The following is a 22,702-nucleotide window of genomic DNA, read 5'->3' as shown; positions in this document are numbered from 1 at the left end:
GTCTTGATTCCAGGTCAGGGCACGTACTCAGGCTGCAGATTTGATGCCCTCAGGGTACACGTGAGAAGGCAACCATCAGTGTTTCTTTCTCTCACATCAGTTTTTCTCTCTCTGTCTCCCCCTTCCTCTCTCTCTAAAAGCAATGAAGAAATGTTTTCCAGTGAGGATAAAAAAAATCTGAGATACGCGAGGCAAATGCAAAATGTACCTCCAGGGTCAAAGATAAATCAGTCCACAGAGAAATCAACAAACAACCCAGAAAATGGAATTAGAAGGCCAGAACTTTAAAATATAAATGCTAAGTACATTAATGAAGCTACAGAGAAAGCTAGATAAAATGTGTAAAAAAATAGTAAATTTCAGGAGAATTATAGAAACTGGGAAAACAAACAAACAGAACTTCTAGAACTGAAAACTATCATATGAAATTTAAAAAACCAGATCAGATTAATATCAGAGTACACATGATAGTGAAAAGGGACTGGTGAACTCTAAGACATGTCAATATAAAGAATCCAGGTTGAAGCACAGAGAGAAAAACAATGTTTTAAAAAGAGCTTCAAGGACTTCTGGGACGGATCAAGTGATCTAATTTACATTAAAGGAGAGTAGATAGAATGGAGCAGAAAAATATATATGTAAAGAAACACAGGCCAGAAATTTCAAAACTAAGCAAAAGCAGCAATATACGAAAGCAGGAAACTGTTAACCACAGAACACGCCCTCACCATGACAACCAAAGACAAGATATTAACAAAAATAATCTTAGAAGTAGCCACAGGAGAAAAGGTATATTACACATGTAAGAACAATAATAAGAATAATGGCAGACAAATGATCAAAAACAGAAGGCCGGGAGAAAATAAACAACACCTTTAAAGAGCTAAAAAGGAAAAAATGTATTAATGTAGAACTCTATACACTACAAAAATATCTTTCAAAAATAAAGCATCTTCATATGAATTCAAACTGAATCTGTTGCCAATAGACCTACATTGCAATGAACGCTTTTAAAGGAAGCTCTTCAAGCTGAAGTAATAATAGCATGTGCACATTTGGATCTATAGTAAGGAATGAAGAGTGCTGAAAATAATAAGTGTGTAGGTAAACATGAAATATCATTCTTTTAATTCCTTTAAGATGCGGTTATTAAATATGCAGTATTAAGTATTGTGTGTGCATACACACATACTTTATATATACTTGATGCATGCTACATTGAAAGTATAGTCCTGTACTGTATGGTTTGTGATGGAGTACAAATATAAAACACATGAGGACAACAGTGCAATGGTTGGCAAGTGGCAATTGAAACCACATTGTAGGTTTAATATTTTTATACACTGCAATAAAATATTAATTCAAACAAAATTTTCTATTAAGGATGAATACTGCAGAGAAACTGCAAAAACAATAATGCAGAGAGGTCAAAGAGGTATAAAACTTAAGTTGAAAACTTAAGAGAGAAATTAGAATGAATACTAAAATATATTCAATTAAACAAAAACAAGGGAGAAAAGAAGATACAGAGTTTAAAGGTGTCTAAAGACTAGAACATTTTGAAAACAATAAAATGGTAGATCTAAAACTAACCATATCAATAATTATAGTAAATAAATTGATTGAACATTGCAGTTAAAAGGCAGAGACTCAGATACATAAAAAAGCAATGCCCAACCATACACTACCTACAACAGATGCATTTTAAATGCAGAGATACAGATGATGAACAGGTGGAATGAGATACACCAACATGAATGCAGTACAAAAACCAGACAAAGACAAGAGAACACTACAGACCTATACCACTTAGAGCACTTATATGCAAAAATCCTCACTAAAAGGCAGTACTGGCTATAAGGATGCACGAAAAGAACAATGAAGCCGAACAGAAGGCAGAAACAGACATACGCATACACAGTCAGCTGATGTTTTCTGACCAAGGTGCCGAAATCGATCAGTGGGTATAAGGATAGCCTTTACAGTAAATTGGACAGGAACAAGCAAATATCCACACGGAAAGAAGGGTGAATCCTGACCTCACAAAGAACTGGCCATCAGAGCTACAGCTATACAGCAGGCAAACACAAGGTTATGTCTTTGTGACCATAAAGTAGGCAAAGCACACGAATAAAAGATAACAATGATAAATTGGACTTCATCAAAAATGAGAACTTTTGCTTTTTACATACACAGTTAAAAAACAAAAAGGCAACCATCAACTGCAAAATATTCACAATGCACACTTGTATAGCTCACAAAGGGCTTCTATCTAGAATACACAAAAAACACCTATAGCTCAAGAATCAAAGAGCATATGAGGAATAAAAAGTCACACAACCCAAGTTTTAAAACAGAAAAAGTCTTGACTAGATGCTTATAACTGAAAACACATGAAGGGTCAATAAGTACATACATGAAAAAAATTGTCAACATCATTATCACGAGGAAATCGCAGGAAGCCACAGATGCCACATTGCATCCTCTAGAACACTGATAGTGAAAGAACAGGGGCTGGCAAAGACCGGGAGCATACCGGAGCTGGTCACACACCGCCGACGGGCACGTGTAACTGCAGAGCCCCTCCAGGAAAATGTCTGACGATTTTTTACTAAACTAAACATACACTTATTCAGTGATACACTTCTAAGTGTATATCCAAAGGAAATGGAAACATATTCCATAAAGAGTCCTGTACAATAATGTTCACAGTAGTCATATCCATAATAAAATCTGTAACCCACCCAAATGTACATCAATAGGTAAATAGATAAATTCATACAATGGAATACTACCCAGCAACATAAAGAAACAATATATCAATACATGTTAACAAATATAAATCTCAAAAACACAACGAAGGGAAACAAAAGAAGCCAGAGATACAAATACACTCTGTATAATTCTATATAAAGTTCTGGAAGAGACAAAACTAAGCTCTGTCAACAGTAATCATGCTACTGTTTGCCCCTGGGGTTGGACAACTGACTGGAGAACACAAGATAACCTTCCGGGTAATGGAAATGTCTATACCGTTAGGGAGATGTTGGTTCACTAAACTGTTCAATTACATTTGCACATTGCATAGTATATGAATTATGCCAAAATTAAAAGGGTTCACAAAAATTTAGTTCAATTAGTTACAAAGAAAATGCAGTCTCCCACAGTTCAACACTATTTCTCTTCTCATTACCTTAGAAGACAAAGTTCTGAAGCAAAAACAGAAGGTGTGTGTATTTAGTACAGTCATGCCATTTTTTAAATATATACCCAAGAAAAGCAAAAGAAAAGCATTCCCTGCTTCCTATGAATATACTCCTGGGATACTGTTCTAACCAAGAGAAATTTAAAACAATCTGTTCTTTAGGCTTTATCTAAGTTTATTTGTCCTATTAACAATATAAAGGTTACTTTTAACAACATAATGGGAAAAGGATTGAAAAATAAATTATAAAACATAAATCCAAATGTTATAATATTGTACTCCAAGATATATATTAAATTCGCACTGTGTTCCATGTAAAACGATAGTCACCAGAGAAATGCAAAACTTACACCCTACTGTTGAAGTGTTCTAGTCTGGTAGAAGAGATATCCATAAACAGTTACCTTAATTTTAAGTAAACATTCTTGAATATAGATGGGTAAAAACCTCACTTGGGGAAAATACATTACTTCTTATCCCTCTAAAAGCATAACATGTGATACTGATGAATAATATGAAAAAAGTAAATACAATAAACTCAGTCATTCCTTTTGGAGGGCATAATAAATTTAAGAAAGAAAAACTTAGTAACAAATTCCATATAACCATGTTTCTTAGCTCAAGGAAAAACAGCCTTTTCCTAACATATACCTTTTTAAAGAAAATTATATCACCCACGGGGCAAAAGGAGTAAGGCAACTATATCTTGAACTGCTGGTCCGCACCCTCCATTCCAACCTCACGGCTGGTCTAAGTGTCCTCTGCAAGGTAAATCTGATGGTCCTACTCAAGCTATGCCTCAAAATATTTATTATTATTATTATTGATTTTTAGAGAGAAAGCAAGGTACAGAAAAAAAGAGAGAGAAACACTGATTTGTTTAACTATGATTTATGCATTCATTGGTTGATTCTTGTATGTGCCCTGACTGGGGACTGAACCTGTAACTTTGGCATACCAGGACAATACTCTGACCAACTGAGCCACCTGGTGGGGGTTTCTGAGCCCACCTTTACCCCCTACTCCACTGAAACTATCCATTTCAAAATCACCGGTGACCTTCAATGTTTGCTAAAGCCAATGGTCAGTTCTCAGTTCTCTTCCAATAGGGCCTGTCAGCAGCCCGTGACACTGTCTACCTCTTGCTTCCCCTTGCAGCACTTTCTTTACGTGGCCCCCAGAGCCCTGCTCCCTTCACTGGCCTTCCTTGGTCCCTCTCGCTCTCCTGGGTGGGCTCTTCCTTCCCCATCCCTGCAAGTGTCCAAAGGTTCCATCCAGTTCTCGGCCCTCTTCCCTCTTCTACCATTCACTCTCTAGGTATGGTTTTCAAGTGCTTTGGTCTCAGGACCCATCTGCACTTTTAAAAACTAAAGAACTCAAAAAATTCTTGTTTATGAAGACTGTATCTATAGACGGTCCCACTTAGATATCTCACAGGTATTATCTTAACCAAGAAAGACTTGACTCTCCACCATCCCCACGACGTCCTCTTCCTGCACTTCACCCCCATTTTGGTAAAAGAGAACTCTTATCAGCAGCTCAGGTTGGAATCTTTGAAAAAATCTGGAACGTCTCTCTTTCTCTCAAATCAACATCTCACCCACACCCAGATTCTATCAGCTTGTCTTTAGAAAAATATCCAGATTCCCACCACTTCTCATCCCGCCAGCCCTCCTCCCCTCCCAGCCCACGCTTGTGCACCTTGGCCTAGGCTTCGGCAACAGCCTCCTAACTGGTCTCCACGCTTCCTTGCTGTGTTCCCCTATGGTATATTCTTCACATAACCACCAGTGGGATTCAAAGCCTTAATCAGATCACACCGCTTCTCTGCTTAAGACCTCAGGTGTCTTCTCATTCCACTCACAGCAAAATCTGGACTCTTATATCCTGTAGAGGCACTGTGTGATCTGGCCCCTGATTACCATTCCGAACCTGTATCTTTCCACTCCCCACGGTTCCCTCCACTCTGGCCATACTGGCCCCTTTGCTGTTGTTCCTACACTCTCACCTCAGGGTTTTTGCAACTGCAGTTTCTTCTGCCTGGAACACGCTTCCCTCAGATACCCTTATATCGAGGCTTCTTTCCTCAGTCAACACTCAAACCAGTCAACGTCAGTTCGTACCTTGTCTCTGCTTTATTTTTCTTCCTAAAACTCACCATTACCTGACACGTTTGCCTGTTCTTTGTCTGTTCTCCCCCAGCCAATAAATGAGAAGGGGGGCTCTGCCTGGTCCAATGCTGGATCCTGGTACCTAGAACAATGCCTGCTATGTATCGTAGCGGGTGCTCCATGCGTGTTGTCTGAGTGGATGAACAGGTGCCAGTCCAGGTGGCTCAGAGAGTTGGAGGTGAAGTGATGAGGCAGAGAGGCCAGGGTAGCCCGTGCGAAGCAGCAGTTTGAAGAAGCGGAAACTATAAATGTGGGGAGAGTACACCCCCACAAAAAGGAGATGAGAACGGCTTTTGGGCAGCACTATTGCAGAGGCCAAAGAACTAAACGATTATCAAATGCTTCTTTATTTCAAATAATAGGGTTTAAAATTCACTCAAAATATGTAAACATCTCAGGAAAAACAGAATTTCCCTTGAATGACACCTGAATCAATTCAGTATAATCTTATACCCTTTATATATTTAAATATATTTAACCCTTTCTTATACAAAAAAAAATGAATGAATGGCCTGTGCAAAGGAAAGTTTTCAGTCATTCTCACACCTGGTTCCAGGATGGAGAAAACACTATAATAGTCATATTAAACTAGGTTCTTGTTGGCACCAAAATTCAGTGAGTCTGAGTAGAAAAACCAAACAGCACATCACTTTGGTCAGAAATACAAGAACGTGTCAGGGCTACTTAACAGCAGTTAATATCAAAGTCCCCGCTACCATAAACAGCACATTGGTGGACAAATATTTTATCCAAAAAGAATTTTAAATTGTTTCTCCATTCTGACCAAGGAAGAAAAGCAGCACCTATGAACTCAAATCATGGCAGGAACTCCAAAACTCATTCGCCCTCCGTCCAGTAGGGAGTGTGAGAGGCATGGGGAAAAGGGTGTGGTGCTCAGTACCAGGTACGTCCCTGCGAGTGAGGATTTGGGCTCACAGTCCACGTGGGCCCTCCACTCAATCCACTACCCCTGTAATGTTTCACTGTTCAGACTTAACAGTGACACTGTCCGTCATCGTCCTAGCGAGCCACCTTTCACAGGCTCCACACAACAGCAAAGGCAGCAATCCCTCAACAGAACAGAGAAAAAAGTGTCTCATCTGCCGCTGTCACGCTCTCCCTTTCAAGCTACCGCTTGTGCCACTTTCTGCACAATTAGGGGTGTATTCTTTTGAAATCTCACAAATAAAACACAAACAGGGATTTCTCAAAGCAAAATAATAAAAACGAAAAAGAACTTCAAGAAAAAAACCAAAAAGGGTAGTCTGCTACAAGTTATTTCTTAACCCTCTTAAGAGACTTGAGAAAGGAGGCTATAATTGTGAGGTTGCACTAGCTGAGCAGAGAAAACTAATCCATCTACCTATTTATTTATTACTTTGCTTAAGAGCAGACACGATGAAAACATCTGTGCTCGCCATGTGTAACATATTCTGCTAGGAGCTGGAAAGCTTCCTAAGATGAACAAAAATTTCCTTTTAGAGTCACCCAGGGTGGTGGAGAGAGCAGAGGCTTTGACTGACAGGTCTGGGTCGGGACCGGCATTCCTGGACTGACGTGTCGCCCCGGGGAAGGCTGATTGGATTCGCATCTCGGCCTTGGTCCTCACTGTCATCTTGCCTGGAATGTTCTTTCCAGACATAGCAAGCTCATTTCCTCCCTTCTTTCATGTCCTTACCTGAATGTTAGCTTCTCATTGAGGCCTTCTCTGACCTCCCTACTTTGTATTACAGAGAACACATCACACACACACCACACTCATACTCACACTCCCGTCCACTTCTCCGATTTATTTTTTTGCCAGAACTCTGATCATCATATCGATACATGCACTTTACTTATCCATCGACTTTCCCTCTTACTTTCATTAGGCTATAATCTCTAAGGCACGGGTTTGAGATTGTTTTTCTTATTCACTACCCAAAGTATCTAGAGGAGAACCTAAAACATAAAGGTAACACCAAAAATCCATTGAATAAAGAAAGCTCATGGAGGCCCCTGCAAGGCTCCAGGATTTTCATTAGAGATCATGTAAATGATGAAGTGCCTCTGGACATAAAAGGCACTCAGGAAATAGACATCATTACCTTCAGAGAAGAGATTAAGTGAAACTGTACGTAAAATATTTTTTTAAAATAGTGAGAACAGCAATGTCGGACATGACACAGGACAGCTGATTCAGTAGAAGAGTAAAAAGAGAGGAGAGAATTTGAGGGTTGAAAGGACTGGGCAAAGAAGAAAAAGAACTTGTGTACATGGACAGCAGGCAGTGTGGGGACTGCGGTGGGGGGTGAAGGTGGAGGAGGGTAGAGGGGGAATAAATGATAATGGGGAAATACAATAAAAATGAACTATAAAAATGTAAGAAGAAAGAAATAACTGCTTCATGGGTGTAAAATCATTCTGGGTTACTGTAATGACAAGGATAAGACATTCATACATTTCTTCCCAGGAAACAAAGTTTGACAGAAATGAGTTTGGCAACAGGTTCTGAATTACTAGTGGATGCTATTTGTGTGTCCTTCACCCCTGACCGCTAACCCCGAAGAGGGCTCAATCACTGAGAAAGATAACTAAATCAGTTTTATTTTATTAACTTTGACACAACAGAAAAGCAACAGAATGTGAAAATATCAGGACAATAATGATGCCTTCAAATATCTTTCTTATTGATTTGCTGACTGTGTGCGAGTTTATAAGTGGATATATTAATCATGAATGTTTTCCCACCAAACATTTTGAGAGAAAAAGATTCTATAAATGAGCTAGTATTTATATTTGTATAATCTGTTTTCCTTTATGGCTTCTTTCCCAAATTAATACAGAAATAAGTACATACAGTCAATGTAAAATTACCAAACACCTTTGAATGTGATGTTTAAAAATTATCAAATGAGTAACCCAAATTTAAAAGCCCAAATAAAAAAGAAAAAGACTTATCAGCGTCAAGGAAGCTTTTCTCGTTTTACTAATGGATTTCTTAAGAATTCCTTTAAAATTAGTGGCCTGTCCTCGTCAACTTAAACATATTTGATTTATTAAAATCACAACTATGTTTCAGAAATGTACTCACTTCATGGAAGATGAGTACATGGAAAATGATGAAAACAAGACACTAGAAACTCATGTTCTTGAATTCTGAGCAACAAATGATAAATAGCTAATGCTTTGAATTAAATAACTTAAAAGCCTGAAAATATTTGTAACACGAGATGCAAACCATTTTCCTTAGAAACTATTTCCACCCATGCCAAATTCAACGGAAACCCAATTCATGGGTTTTAAAAAACCCATGTTCATGACTAAATGTCCAGCTATGTTATGCTAACACAGCTGACAAAATTAAAACTTCCAAATATAGCTATTCAAAAAAATCCAAATAAATAAACTTCTTCAGGTCCCTCAAATATTAATTTTAAAGTTTCTAATCATAACAGGGTCTTGCGTAAGTATGTGGCTGACTCATCATGCTATTAATGAATACAGCCAACACACTTACCAGGTTATATATCTGGCTCCTTTCATGACAAATATTTAAAATATACTATTAATTCTCAAAATCTCAAAATATATAACTGAACCAGGCAATCATTATTCCTGCTCTAATCACCGTAACTTGAGCTTTCTAGCAATCTAAACTGACAATTATTCCATTTGCTTAGCATCATAATATTCATAATAAAAAAATTATCCATTAGTTTAAGTCCTGCCAAATATATTGGTCTTTCCTGGAAACTGTGTTCTAATGAAGCAATGCAGACTGAAGGATGGGCCTGAAAGGGCTATGTGCAGTAAATCGGGAACGAGATAGGAGGTGCTCATCTGCACAGCTAACTAATCTAGTACGGGATTCTCAGGGAGAAAAAAGTCTCCAACAGTATGTGATTCACTTAGGTTAATGAGTGACAGAGGTACATGTCACATATTTCTTCTTTTTTAAAAAAGATTTTATTTATTCATTTTTAGAGAGGGGGAGGGAGGGAGAAAGAGAGGGATACAAAGATCAATGTGCGGTTGCCTCTCATGCGCCCACTGAGGACCTGGCCTGCAACCCAGGCACGTGCCCTGACTGGGAATCAAACCAGTGACCCTTTGGTTTGCAGGCTGGCATTCAATCCACTGAGCCACAGCAGCTAGGGCACATATTTCTTCTTCGGATTGATTTCCTTTTTGTATCACTGGCATATTCTAATTGCAACTCTTTTCGCTATATTTCACTAATTCAGAATTAAATGAAATAACACTGAATTAAATGACCAAAGTACATCAGAATCTCTCAGGACATCATCATATGGACCCATAACCGATATCACGTAACAAAAAAATTTAATAAATAACCCCTCAAAATGAGGGAGTTATTTAGAAATAAGACCTTACTTAGAATGTTAAAATTATATTGCATAGTAAAATATTAGGCAAGTCATTAATCAAGGCAATGAAGAAAAGGCAATCTCCTTTAATAAGTTAATATATCAAAGACATCATGGTCTTCGCCAACTCAGAGAGCACAGTGTGAGCAATTATTCTCCACCTCATTCTTTACTTATCCAAACATTCAAATTAAATGGGGAGTCTGAGCTTGTACCTAAGCTTTAAATATTTTATTTCTGCCCTAAATGTCTTCCCACCTCATCTATTAGAAGTCCCTACTAAAAACAAAGCAATAAAAATAGGTCTTAGCATTTCTGCAGAATTACATGCTAGATACCTTAAATTGCTCCTCCAATAAAAATAACTACAGAAGAAGAAATGACATTTTTTTCCAATGCACCTGTGAAGTGACAAAAAGTAAGAGACGGTAAAAGTGAGAGACAGACAGGAAGCAGGAAGCAGCTACGCCAGTAAAGCGGCTACCTGGTCACCTTACACTTTCTATTTCTTTATCTTCAATCCTCATGAGTGACATATCTCATTTTTCCCTGGAATGAATTTAAAATTTCTTTTTATGTGCTATATGCTAGCAATTAATTATTATTTTTCAATTCAGCTTTCACGAACTACTTAAAAAAAAAACAAGTTATCTCAGTTCCCACCACTGAGAAACATCTTAATTCCTTAGTTGCTACAGATTACACAATTTGGACAGAGGAATCTCACCTTTTCCCATGAGGAAAACTGGTGAACATAACAATATTGGTAGGACAAGAAGTAAACAGTCAGCAAGACATAGGTTGTATATTTTAGATCAAAATTTAAAATAGTCTTTCCTACCCCAAGACACTCCATCACCCTATTTTATTGTCTTCATATCATTTATCCAAGTCTGAAATGTTCTTGTTTATCTACCTCTTTGTCACTTGTTCCCCTGAACCACCCTGCTCCAGGCACTACTATTTGTCAACCCCACCACGAAAAGGTTACTTTCTACCACGAATTCTTATGAGGCTATCACGCCACCCTGCTCCAGGCACTACTATTTGTCAACCCCACCACGAAAAGGTTACTTTCTACCACGAATTCTTATGAGGCTATCACGCCATCCCTCCTAACCTTAGCACTTCTGGTACAGCTCTGTGGAAGCCCCGTGCTGGGAGCAGGTCTGTCTGTAGGGATTCCAACTGAAGGGCCCATGGTAAGTGCCACAGCCCAGAAGGACCGGGTGTGTCCCTGCAGGAGAAGCCGGCATAACGGAACTGGAGGCAATACTGCGGAAAGGCTAACTTCCCCTTGCTTTTCATCCTCCCGCATCGATAGACCACAGTGTTTCCCAGTCTTTACTTCCCTTTATGTTTATGTTTACATAAACATAAAAGCAGAGCTGCTGGTTGATGAAACAAGGCAGTCTAAGTCTCTGCCCTTCCTCTGCCCCCCCCTCCCCAACTCACCCGCAGGCATGTTGGAATCCCAAGGGCAATAAGATACCCGTGAATGAAAACCTATGGCCTGCTGAGGATGACAATAATGATGATTTAATTTAATAATGATAGTTTATAAGATATGAATAATAAGAAATAATAGATAATAGCCCCAGCTCCGTATCTGTCTAAGTAGAATGCTTCTGTGAAACGTTCACTGTCTCAGTGGCAATCACCTCCGTCTGAGCACTGTGACCCCTGGGAGCACAGACCTCTTCAGTGCAGGAGAAGCCATTCAGGACAGCTTTGTGATGATCTCTCCAAGAAATTGCAAAAACAGTGTCACTCGTGACGTGCAGCTGCCTGACCCAGGTTTGGTCCATGTGACATACTCGGCCAAAAGAAAAGGAGGGGGAAAATGCTTCATTAACTTGGACATAATGCTTCCAAGCATTTTTCCCAATTAAAATGATCCATTTTAATGCTTCATTTAAAATGGACATTAAGCATTAATTACATTTAAGCAGGAAGCAGGGCCCAAACACCTGCAACTCAGGATTTGAGAAGTTGTATCTCAGTATGGAAAAACTGAAGTTACTTGTCATAGGTGAGTCACTTCTATGAAAGAACAAAGAGTTTTCAAATTTTCCAGGTCAAAAGAGAACTTCTAGTGTTCCCTTTCTGCACAGCACTTGCACCGGGAAATTTGTATGTCGGGGTCATTGTTTGGTGTGTCAAAGGAAGTGGTCTGGATTTTCTCACCATATTCTTAACCATCATCATTTACTTTATCAGATGTATGAAAACTGGTGGCAATTACAGAGTTCTTGTTTATGTTAATACTTCTATCCTATCACTGTGGCCTAATTTGGAGAGGTACTAACTGAAATGAATGAGGATGAGGTCTACTGAACAATAGGATGGAATAACCTATACTATTAACCATATAGAATACTTTGTAGCCACTATTTAGCATCTTGTAAAAGTATATTCTAAAACAGGGAAACAGAAGTTACACTAACTAAGAATCAATCTAGAACTCTGTAATTCTAATTTGAACTTTTTAAGAGGTAAACACATCCATTGGGATAAAATCTGGAAACATCTACATCAAAATATTAACAGTGGCTACTTTTGAATGGTGTTTTGTATTTTCTTGTTTTCAATGCTTATCGAATTTTCTATTTAGAATCAGGAATAAACATTTAAAAACAAAAAAATTGCTTACAGTAAAATTGATACAGTATACCTGGAATTTTGAGATTTGTATATTGTAAATTTTGATATTCATATATTGAATGTAAATGCCTGGGCTGTCCTTCACTGTGGAAATGTTTGGCCAAACTCCAGTCGCAGTTGCTTTTGAAAGGAATAGCTTATTCATGCAGCTGCTAAGGTGAGTTGAGCCCAACTGTTCCTGGCAACATAGTAAGGGCATTGTGGGAAGTGGCAAGTGCTGGGAGCAGACACACCTCCCAGTTCTCAAGAATGGTTTAGTCCCATCAAAAACCAGAACTGTCATGATTTGGATGCAGCCTCATCAGTGACTACACCAGGTCTTCAGTAGAAGCAATCATTTCTGTGAGGATGAGGCCTCTTCACTCGTGTAAGACTGCATTTGTATGGATGCAAAGCCTAACCAAATTCTTGGACGTGTTTGCAGTCTAACTGTCATTGCTTCATGTAATCAGCAAGGATGAGTGATTGTTAAAGGCACAGTTTGTGAAACCAAACAACTCTAGGCTCAGGTTCTGGCTCCACCATCCTCTAAATGCATGAGCTTGGGCAAGTTTTATTATGTTACAAGTCTCAGTTCATCTATCTTTCAAAGAAGGTTGACCATACCTACCTCCCAAGATTTTAGTGCAAATTAAAAATATTTATCAGTATATTTTCCTGACTGGTGTGGCTTAGTGGGTTGGGTGTCCTCCCACAAGCTAAAAGGTTGCCAGTTCAATTCCCAGTCAGGGCACATACCAGGGTTCTGGGACAGGTCCCGGGTTGGGCATGTGTGAGAGGCAACCGATGAATGTTTCTCTCTCATCAACGTTTCTCTCCCCCTCTTTCTCTCCCTTCCCCTTGCTCTAAAAATAAATAAAGAAAATCTCTAAAAGATAAAAATAAAATACAGGGTTCAGCAGAAGTTAAGGCTTGCTTAAGTGTGGCTGGTAGGGTAATAATATGAGTGTAATAATTTATAGTTTTAATTTGAACATTTCACCTAAAATGGCATATGGTATGCTTGAGTGTGATATTGTTATATTACAGAATTATGTGCTTATGATTTTGTAATAAAAGATTTTGTAATAAAAAGGCATTATTTGTGCCAGACCCTATATTTATCAGCATCTACCACATGTGGTAACTTAATTCAATTATTTTAGAAGCCTAGATACATGGACTGTCAAATCATGTAGCCCAGTATTGAAAAACTAAAGTGGATACTAGTGATTTTTAAACCCCACTTAAAACACACATCCTTCAGGGCAAACTTAGCAACCATATACACTGAAAGTGGTCCCTGAGCCCTCACTAAGCACTTGAATAGCTGTTCCACGTTTTAAAGGATTCAGGCTCTGAAACCACATAAGATTTTGGGCCAAGTCTCATCATTCTGCTCCTATATCATCTTCATTAGCTCTATGCTGAAGGGACATGAGTAATGGTGCAAATGATGTCACAGACACTATCACATGGTATTAGGAGTACAGAAGTCCACTCCTATCGCCCACACTGGCCTCATAGCACCTCAGAATGTATCAGTAAAGACAACAAAGCCTCTGTTAGAAAAAGGACATATTTTAATAACATCTCAGATCAATAATAAACTCTCAGGAACATGAAACAGTAATTGCTGAAAACATTAAATTTTGATACGCTAATTAAATGTTGTAAGTAGAATTACAAACCAAATAAGATGCCGTGAAATGGGAGAAAGTAGAAAATAATAGTAAAAAAAAGTAAAGAAGAAGATTAAAAATTCTATAAGCATTAGGGTATTTTTCAAACCCTGCTTCACGAGGGGAGACAGCATGGCACCCTGTTTCCATAGTAGGCAATGAGACAGACAGACCTAGCGCTGGGCCCAGATTTCTGTCACTTACTCTCTGGGAAATAGCAGGCCAGGTATTTAACTACTTAGGACCTCAGTATCCTCGTCCAGAAAATTAAATTTATTTAACGTTTTTATGATGGTATGATGATCAGAAATGGGATGTGTCTATAGTGTTCTATATTGGTACATGGGGGAAAAAAACCCTTAAAAGATCAAGGTGCTATATAACATGACACAGGCTAGGCCATAAAAAAAAGAGCCAGTGCATCGAAAGCCAGACACCCATAGAAGGTCACAGGATATTAAATAATGAGTGACCCTGACCTTGACATAAAAGTTATTGAGGAGATAAGAATTAAAGGCTATAAAGCAAGAAAATGAAGTAACCTTGTAACACTGTAACATGGGGTTGGGGGTCAAGAAGACAAACAAGTCAAAGTTAATGACTAACAGGGAACAGTCAATCAATCCCATACAACCACCACAAGAGTGACATCCCAGCACACAGTCAAGTTTAGAGAACAATGGCCACTAGCGTATCTGAGAAGACAGAATGAGGTCCTGCCCTAAGCACAGTCTCTATTCCCAGACAATGGCTCAACTTGACTTAGGACAGCAGAGTGGGTTACGCTACATTCAAGCCATGCTTGAGGCTATTACCATACATACCTCCAACAGCCACTGTTACACATTTATCAACAGGTTCCTTTAAAGTTATTCTCATGTACACTTCCTGAGGCAGGGTCTTGTCTTCTATCTCATAAGCTTCCCAACCAGACACGCTTGTCAATCCCAGAGAACTCAATGGTGTACCTAAAAGAGAACAGCAGTTTAAGCTTAACCACTTTGGAAATGGAATCATAAAATTTTAAAGCTGAGAGTTTATAAATCCAGTAGACCTCACTACAAGTAAAAGCATTAGATTGTTAGATTGGAAACAAAACATTCCCAATTGACCTTTCCCACCACCCACCCCAATCTTTGAACAATCTCCCTCCCTTCCTTCCTTCCTTCTTTGTTGTTGTACAATATACATAACATAACACTTACCCCATCTTTTCTTAATTGAAAACTAAAGTCTGTAACCTTCTATCACATAGAGGTATTTTTTTATGTACTTACTGATTATCATTGTCAACAAATAACTGATTTTCACAAATTAAGTACAGCAGCATCAATATGAAAGCAAAGGGTAATTGATAACCTCCTCACAAGCTGAGTGACAAAAAACGGTCATTTCTCTAAGACCCAAACATTACCCTCATAAATAACAACTTTCATAGTTACACATGTGAAAATGGGTGTTAACATGACCGGGAAGCTAGAGATAATATTTTGCATTTGACAGAGAAATAGGGCGTTAGTTTTTCATTTAGTTCCTCATTTATAGTCACTTCTACTTACATGTGAAAGAATGTGGAATCTAACAATAGCTAGCAAGGTAGCATTTTAATTTTATCATGTTTAATTTAATCAATGACATCCTATTTTTTCCCCAGAATAATCTATTAGAAATGGGTTCTCAACCCTTTTCAGGATCACATAAGCCCCGCGTCACTGAGTACCCGATGAAAGATTTAAGCCTATTCTGCTACCACTCAAATTCACAAGGATCTTGAACTCTTCAAGGCCCATCCCTGGCACTTCCCTGTACCACACTGAGTAGCTAGTATCTTCAGCCAAGTAACAGGCTTAACTCTGTGAGGAAACAATTTTTGGAAAAACAACAAAAAAACACACTCTTGAAAGCACCCGAGGACCTTGTCATACCAGGCAATCCCTCATTTGATCATTCTTCATCCTGTCAGAAATAGTGCTACACTTATAAATAAAAAATACAGTAGAAAGCCACTGTCACAGCTAAAATGACATAGGAAGCTCTTGCCATTATATTAGCATATAAGTTTTCAATTAAAGGTTCAGAGTAAAAAAATATTTACATAAAGGAACATCATCTGATAATATAAATATTATATACACCTTAAGATCAAGGGGAATCAAGAGGTCCCCCTAAAATATCTCAGTGAGGCCTTACATTCAAGGCCTCACTAAGTCTCATATTAAAAACAAAAATCTGTTTATTTGGAATAATAAAATAATTAATAAATAATTAATGCTAGCTTTGAATATTTATATGTCACTTGACACAGAAACTAGTTAACAAAAGGAAGCAAAGAAATAACCTAAATAATTATTTTTGGAGGTAAAAACTGACGATACAAAATATGAGACATTATTTTGAAAAAAACCTTTAAAATATCATTTTAAAAAGCAATACACAGCCAATGGAATAGGGTTGTTTATCTCTGCCTCTTTCTAAATCCCCATCAAAATTATAGTAAAGAGAGAGAAAGATATAAACCCATAAAGAAAATGAGCAGAAAAGTATATTTGAGCAGACAACAGACAATAATGGCATTTTGGAAGCTGAAAGCAGAGATGACCGCTCAACTGCGCAGAGAAGGCTAGAACCTCACGGCCTGAGAAGCCAACAAAAAGCCAGCTGTCCGCTCCAGGACAGGGCTCAGGAAATGGAGCCGCTGGTTCCTGAGAAGGAAAAGAGGGGACTGGCTGAAAGGCTGTGTGAAAAGCAGTGAGACCCTTACCTTACATCATATATAAAAACGAATGCAAAATAGATTCAACACCTAAATGTAATCCCTGAGACTATAAAATTTCTACAAAAGAAAAAACACAGAGGGGCAAATCCATACGACTAGATTTGGCAATGATTTCTTGGATAGGACACGGCAAGTGCAGGCAACAGAAGCAGACACAAGCAGGACTGCACCAAACTGCCACACTGCAGCGCGGCAAAGGAGACCATCGGGATGAAAGGGCAACCGAAAAATGGGAGGAAATACATGCACATGATATATATAATAAGAGGTTAATATTTAGAATATAAAGGATTCCTACAACTCAATACCAAAACAAATGACCCAGTTGAAAATGGATAAAGAACTTGAATAGATGTTTCTCCAAAGTACACAAAGGGTCAAGAAGCATATGAAAGGATGCTAAACATCACTAGTCATTAGGGACGTGAAAGTGAAAACAAAATGATATGTCACCAAATCACACCTGTAAATATTGCCACTATTAAAAAAAAGAAAATAACAAGTATTGGCAAGAAGTGGAAAAAAGGAAGCCCTGGTGCACCCTGGGAGAAATATAAAGTTGGCACAGCCGCTATGGAAAACAGTATGAAGGTTCCTCAAAAAATTCAAAACACAACTACCCTATGACCTGGCAATTCTACTTCTGGGTAAAGAAAATGTGGTATATTTCTTTTTTCTTTTCCAGAAACAAAACTTATTCTTTTGCCCCCCAAGTTTTGTTTATTTCACAAAGGACAGTTGGGATGTCATTTGAAAATCAAAGTAACCCACCATATTAACAATAAAGAAGAAAAGATAGAAGATTATTATAATAGTTGATGAAACATCACTTGATTAAAAAATCATCATCCATGTATAACATTATTTTAAAAATAAACCTTAGAATAACAAATAGATAACTTCCTTAGTCTAATAAAATGCAGATACCAAATAAAAATTATGGAAAACATATACTTAAAGTGAAAATTTGAAAATCTGAAATCAGGAATGAAGTAAGGTTGCCAGTTACCACTATTTCTGTACAACACTGTTTCTGACCTGTGTGATGAGGCAAACAATAAATTAAAAGTAATATTATTTATTCTTAACAAGAAGGAAATCCTATCATATGCTACCACATGGAGAACAGGAAAGACATTAGGCTGAGTAAAATAAGCTAATCATAAAAGGACAAACACCAAAAGATTCCACTTAAAGAAGGCATCTGAAGTAGTCAAACTCTTAGAGATAGAAAGTAGAATGGTGGCTGCCAGAGTCTGGGGGCAGGGGGAAAAGAAGAGTTGTCCAATGGGTAGAGATTCAGTTCTGCAGGATGAAAACGTTGTAGAGATCTGTTGCACAACAATGTGAATATAGTTAATATTATTGTACTATACACTTGAAATGGTTACGATGGTAAATTGTATATGGTTTGTGTTTTTTACTGCAATAAAAGAAATAGAGAGACTATCATGGATTATCTAGATGGGTCCCATGTAATAATCACAGGGTCCTTAAAAGTGAAAGACGGAGACAGAAAATGAGGTCAGAGCAATGCTGACTACTCTTGTTCCTTTAAAACGGGGGGTGAGAGCCAAAGGGGGCAGCCAGCCTCCAGACGCTGGGAAAAGCAGGGGCAGGTTTCTCCCGTAGAGCCTGCAGCCCTGCTGGCATGTCCGGGTAAGCCCAGCGGGACCCATGTCAGACTCCTGCCCCACAGAACGGCAAGATAATAAATGTGTATTGTTTTAAGCAAAAAAAAAAAAATATATATATATATATATATAGCAGTTAGAACCCAAGATCTTTTCCCCACCCAGCAGAGCCAGATGAGCCACCCCTAGTCCCTTAACAGGACGCAGTTTATTCTCTGGAGAAAGTAATACAGCAAGATTTGAGGCTCAGAGGCATCAAATAAGGCTGAAAGAGAAGCATTGAGATCTAGTATTTATAGGCTTGGACAGTGAGACCTCTGGCTCCTTTCCCCCCACATCGTTCCCTCAAATCCTCACATGCAGGCTTTCAGAATTTTGGAGAAACTGAAAGATAATTTAAAAAAGAGAAAAAAGCCTGCAAATTCTGGGATCTATAGGAGTCACCAACTCAAACGGCCAGGTGCCTGCTCAAAGCCCAGGAGGCAACAAATCTCTAGTCCACTTTGTATCATCTCACTCCTAGATGTAAACAGAAAACTAAACCCTCCCCACTCCTCTGAGAATAGCTTCTAACATTAAAGTCAGGGACCAAAACAAGTGCATAGAAAGAGGGAACACAGGGAAAAGTGTAAAAAGCACAAGAAAACAGCAAAATAATACAATCATATTCTCAAAGGAAAAGAGAAAATATTGCATCCATGAAATAAAAAGAGGACCCTATTTAAAGAAATTACTCAATTTAAAAATTAAACTGAAATTACAGATATGCTAGCAGAAATTAAAAGTTCAATAAATCTATGAAAACCTCTCAGAAAGTAGAACAAAAACACAAAGAGATAAAAAAGAGCTAAGAAAAGACATAAGAAAATTAGAGAATTAAAACCGTAGGTCCAAATATCCAACAGACAGACTTGCAGAAAACAGAGAATAAGACAGAAAAGAAATTATCAAGGCTATAGTACAGGAAATTTTGCCCAATTTGAAAGATATGAGATTCTGAATTGAAAGGACTGTGAACATCAAAAAACCATTAAGACCTATGTTCCAATATGAAATTTAAGAATTCTGGGGATAAAGAAAAAAGCCAAACATTTTCCAGAGAAATAAAAGAGCTCATGCACAACCAACTGGGAAGCAGAATGGCCTGAGACGTTTCAATGTGAGTATTGTAAAGTTCAACCATGAACAAAACATACTCATAATAAAGTCAATGTTGAATACTGATTTAACCACAGACCGTAACAGGGCTGCACCCAGAGAATGGAGGAACAGTGGGAGGGTGTACGGAGAGTAAAGAGTTCTGCATGAGAGGCAAATTCTCAGCAGGGAATCTCTGCATCAGTCTAAGATTTAAACAGAAACCAATAAATGGCACTTAAAGCCTACGCTATGTTGTTTAGGAATAGGTGGGTGAACACCAGAAAATATAACTAAGAGCGGAAAAGGGCTACCATTGGCTAAAGGAGTAATGGAAATAGAAAATGAACAGGGAATGACTATTATACAGAGCAGGACAAAAGTAGGTTTACAGTTGTTCATGTGGAAAATAATAGAATAATTAGTAATACAAGAATAAACTGTTTTGTGTACCCACAACTGTAAACCTACTTTGCCCCACCATGTTGCATTATTTGAATTTGAAACCTTGTGCATGGATTACCTCAAAATAAATAAAACAAACTAATAAACAGATGAAGGAAGAGAGGGAGGGAGGGAGGCAAGAAGACTTTACAAGACAAACCCACAAACTGTTCCACAATGGAGTTCACATGCACAGGAATAATGGAAATGGCAACTGTCTTCACATCATGCAAACGGTCACTTAGGACTTAGAATAAAATTGACAATTATAGCACTGTACACGAATCTCAAAAGTGCTGTACCGCAAACTGAAATGATAACATGACATGCAAAATGGTATTGGAGGCTTCAAAAATGTGATTCTAATAAAGAATACACTGATATCAAATATGTATATTGAGTTGGAAGGAAAGTATTCTGAGGTAGAAAAAAGGATTATTGTTTTATATAAATATGTGATTAAATATACATACACAACTAAATTGATTAAATGGTATAAATGTTCATTATTAAAATCTATATCCCCAAACCATTCCATACATGTTCAGGTTAGCCACAGACATTGTTTGTTTAGTTCTTTTCCGTGGGAAAACATGGGAAAATATAAACCAAGCATTAACAAGTACATAAAGAAATCACAAATCCCTTTATCTGATTCACGTTATTTATCTTCATCAGCCTTCTTTCCAATCTAGGAGAAAATATGTAAATTAAAGTTCATTCTTCAGGTAATAAGCTACTTTTAAGAAAAACCCTAAAATCCAAGGTAACTACTATTCACTCTTTGTTCTCTATGTGGAGTAAAAATGGCCCTTCCCACTTCCCAGGTAATTCCTGCCTCGGCGATCAGAGCAAGCTCTCCAAGGCAAACCCAGGCAGAGGCAAGTCGTGCATCCATTGCCAATGAATAATTGCAACCAAGTCCATATAATGTATGTAACATGGGTTTTAAAATCATACACTATCTTTGGTCCATTCAGGTATATCGCTGCTAATGAACAATATAGAAAAAGATAAAGAAGCAAGAAAGCATATTTTCAAACTATAAGAATTATACCTGTGGGTGAAAGGGGTAGCAACATGTTTAAATTTTCATTTTTACCAAAACGAAACCAATACCAAGTGGAACTAGAGTCCATATACATATTTGTAGGATCAAAGAGCTTAGAGAGTTTAAGCCACAGCATCTTAAAGGCTTAGACATGCTTCCTCATTTAATTTCATGAAAGACATTCTCAACTAAAAATGAAATCCAACCCTTTGAAAACATGTGAATACGGAGTTATGCGCCTTTAACAACAGGAATATGTTCTGAGAGATGTGTCCTTCTGTGAACGTCATAGAATTGCACTTACACAAACCCGGATGGTATCGCCTGCTACTCAGTTGTATGTGCTATACTCTTACAGAACTGGTAGCACAGTGGGTCTGTTTACACCAGCATCACCCCAAACAAGAGTGATTGTGGTATAACCCCTGACAGTTGGCTTTTCTTTCTTGAATGCTTAAGCTTTGATTGTCCGGCCCAGGCCTCCACTTCAAAGAGGCATCCCTTCAAGGAAGGCTATCTGGAATAAACACACTGCAGCCACAAGACCAGGAAGAGCCAGGCCACCCAGCACCCCCATCCCCCACCCCGAACTAAGGCACCTTTGTTTCAGAGATCTTGGTTGATTCAGATAGCTGACCACTTGAACTACTTGTTTCTTTCTCTTCCTGAGCTTTAAATTCCCAACCTTATGTTTTACATTGACCAGTAAAGAGTGAGCCTGGTCATTAAACCCTAAGTCCCGACCCTGGACTCCAATAAAAGCAGAACCTAAGGGCCATGTTCACGCTCTCTCTCTTTCTCTCTCTCTAACCTCTGCCTGGCTGTGTGCCCCCTGGACTGCCTGTAAATAAATATTTTTTCTTCCAAGTTTCCTAATGGTTATTGCTAAAGAGTGTTGTGCAAAGGAATAACCCATGAGTCAGTCCAGTTAAACGGGAAGTGGTGCCTGTGGGAGACGCACCGGACCTGGGCCGAGTAGTCCATTACTAACGACAGAAATGGCACAAACGGAATCTGCCACCACACTAGGCGACAGGAATTTTTCACCTCCAGTATAATCTTACAAGACCACCCTCCTGTATGGGATCCAGCTGAAATGCATTACGCAGCATGTGACAATAATCGTAAAAACATATGTGAAAATTATGATACCTGAAGAAAGGGGCAGTTTCCTTAAAAATTAATAAATGTTTTTAACAATGTTTGCATTACATACAGACAGGAAAGCACAGAAATCTTGACGGGCTTACTTAATTTTCCTTAAGGGAACACATGTGTGTGGACACCACTCTTCCCCAAGGTCACCGCTGCCCTGACTTTGAATACCACACATTAGTTTATCGCCTGATGGAAAAGGTATTTTTCAGGGACCTATCCAAGAGTCTAAGACTCCCAATATCTGGACCAAAATAAGATGCTTTAGGAAGAGAGAAGCAAGTACTGTAGTCACGGACTGCAAGGGGATATTATTTCAGAAAGGGTGATGAGTCTGAGGAAGATGTTTTGACAGGTTGGGTGGTTGTGTGAGGCCAGCTTGCAAGTTCTCGCGAGACCTGGACAGAGAAGCTGTTTTACGATACAAACAGAAA

The 22,702-nt window shown here is 38.3% G+C and overlaps 1 protein-coding gene across 1 annotated transcript in view; it reads right to left on the bottom strand.

The window, feature by feature from the left end:
• Positions 1-22,702, bottom strand: part of LOC119059998 (uncharacterized) — a 182,473-nt gene that overhangs the window by 14,496 nt on the left and 145,275 nt on the right. The window contains exons 3-4 of the mRNA XM_053663963.1: positions 14,896-15,039; positions 11,444-11,562 (exon numbers count right to left, since the gene is read on the bottom strand). Coding sequence (XP_053519938.1) covers positions 11,444-11,562; positions 14,896-15,039 — 263 coding nt within the window. The remainder of the gene's footprint in view (positions 1-11,443; positions 11,563-14,895; positions 15,040-22,702) is intronic.

This window comes from Artibeus jamaicensis, unplaced genomic scaffold (genome assembly GCF_021234435.1).
Source record: "Artibeus jamaicensis isolate MK-2021 breed Jamaican fruit bat unplaced genomic scaffold, CSHL_Jam_final contig_332, whole genome shotgun sequence".
NCBI classification, from domain to species: domain Eukaryota; kingdom Metazoa; phylum Chordata; class Mammalia; order Chiroptera; family Phyllostomidae; genus Artibeus; species Artibeus jamaicensis.
This window is presented reverse-complemented; position numbering and strand designations above follow the sequence as displayed.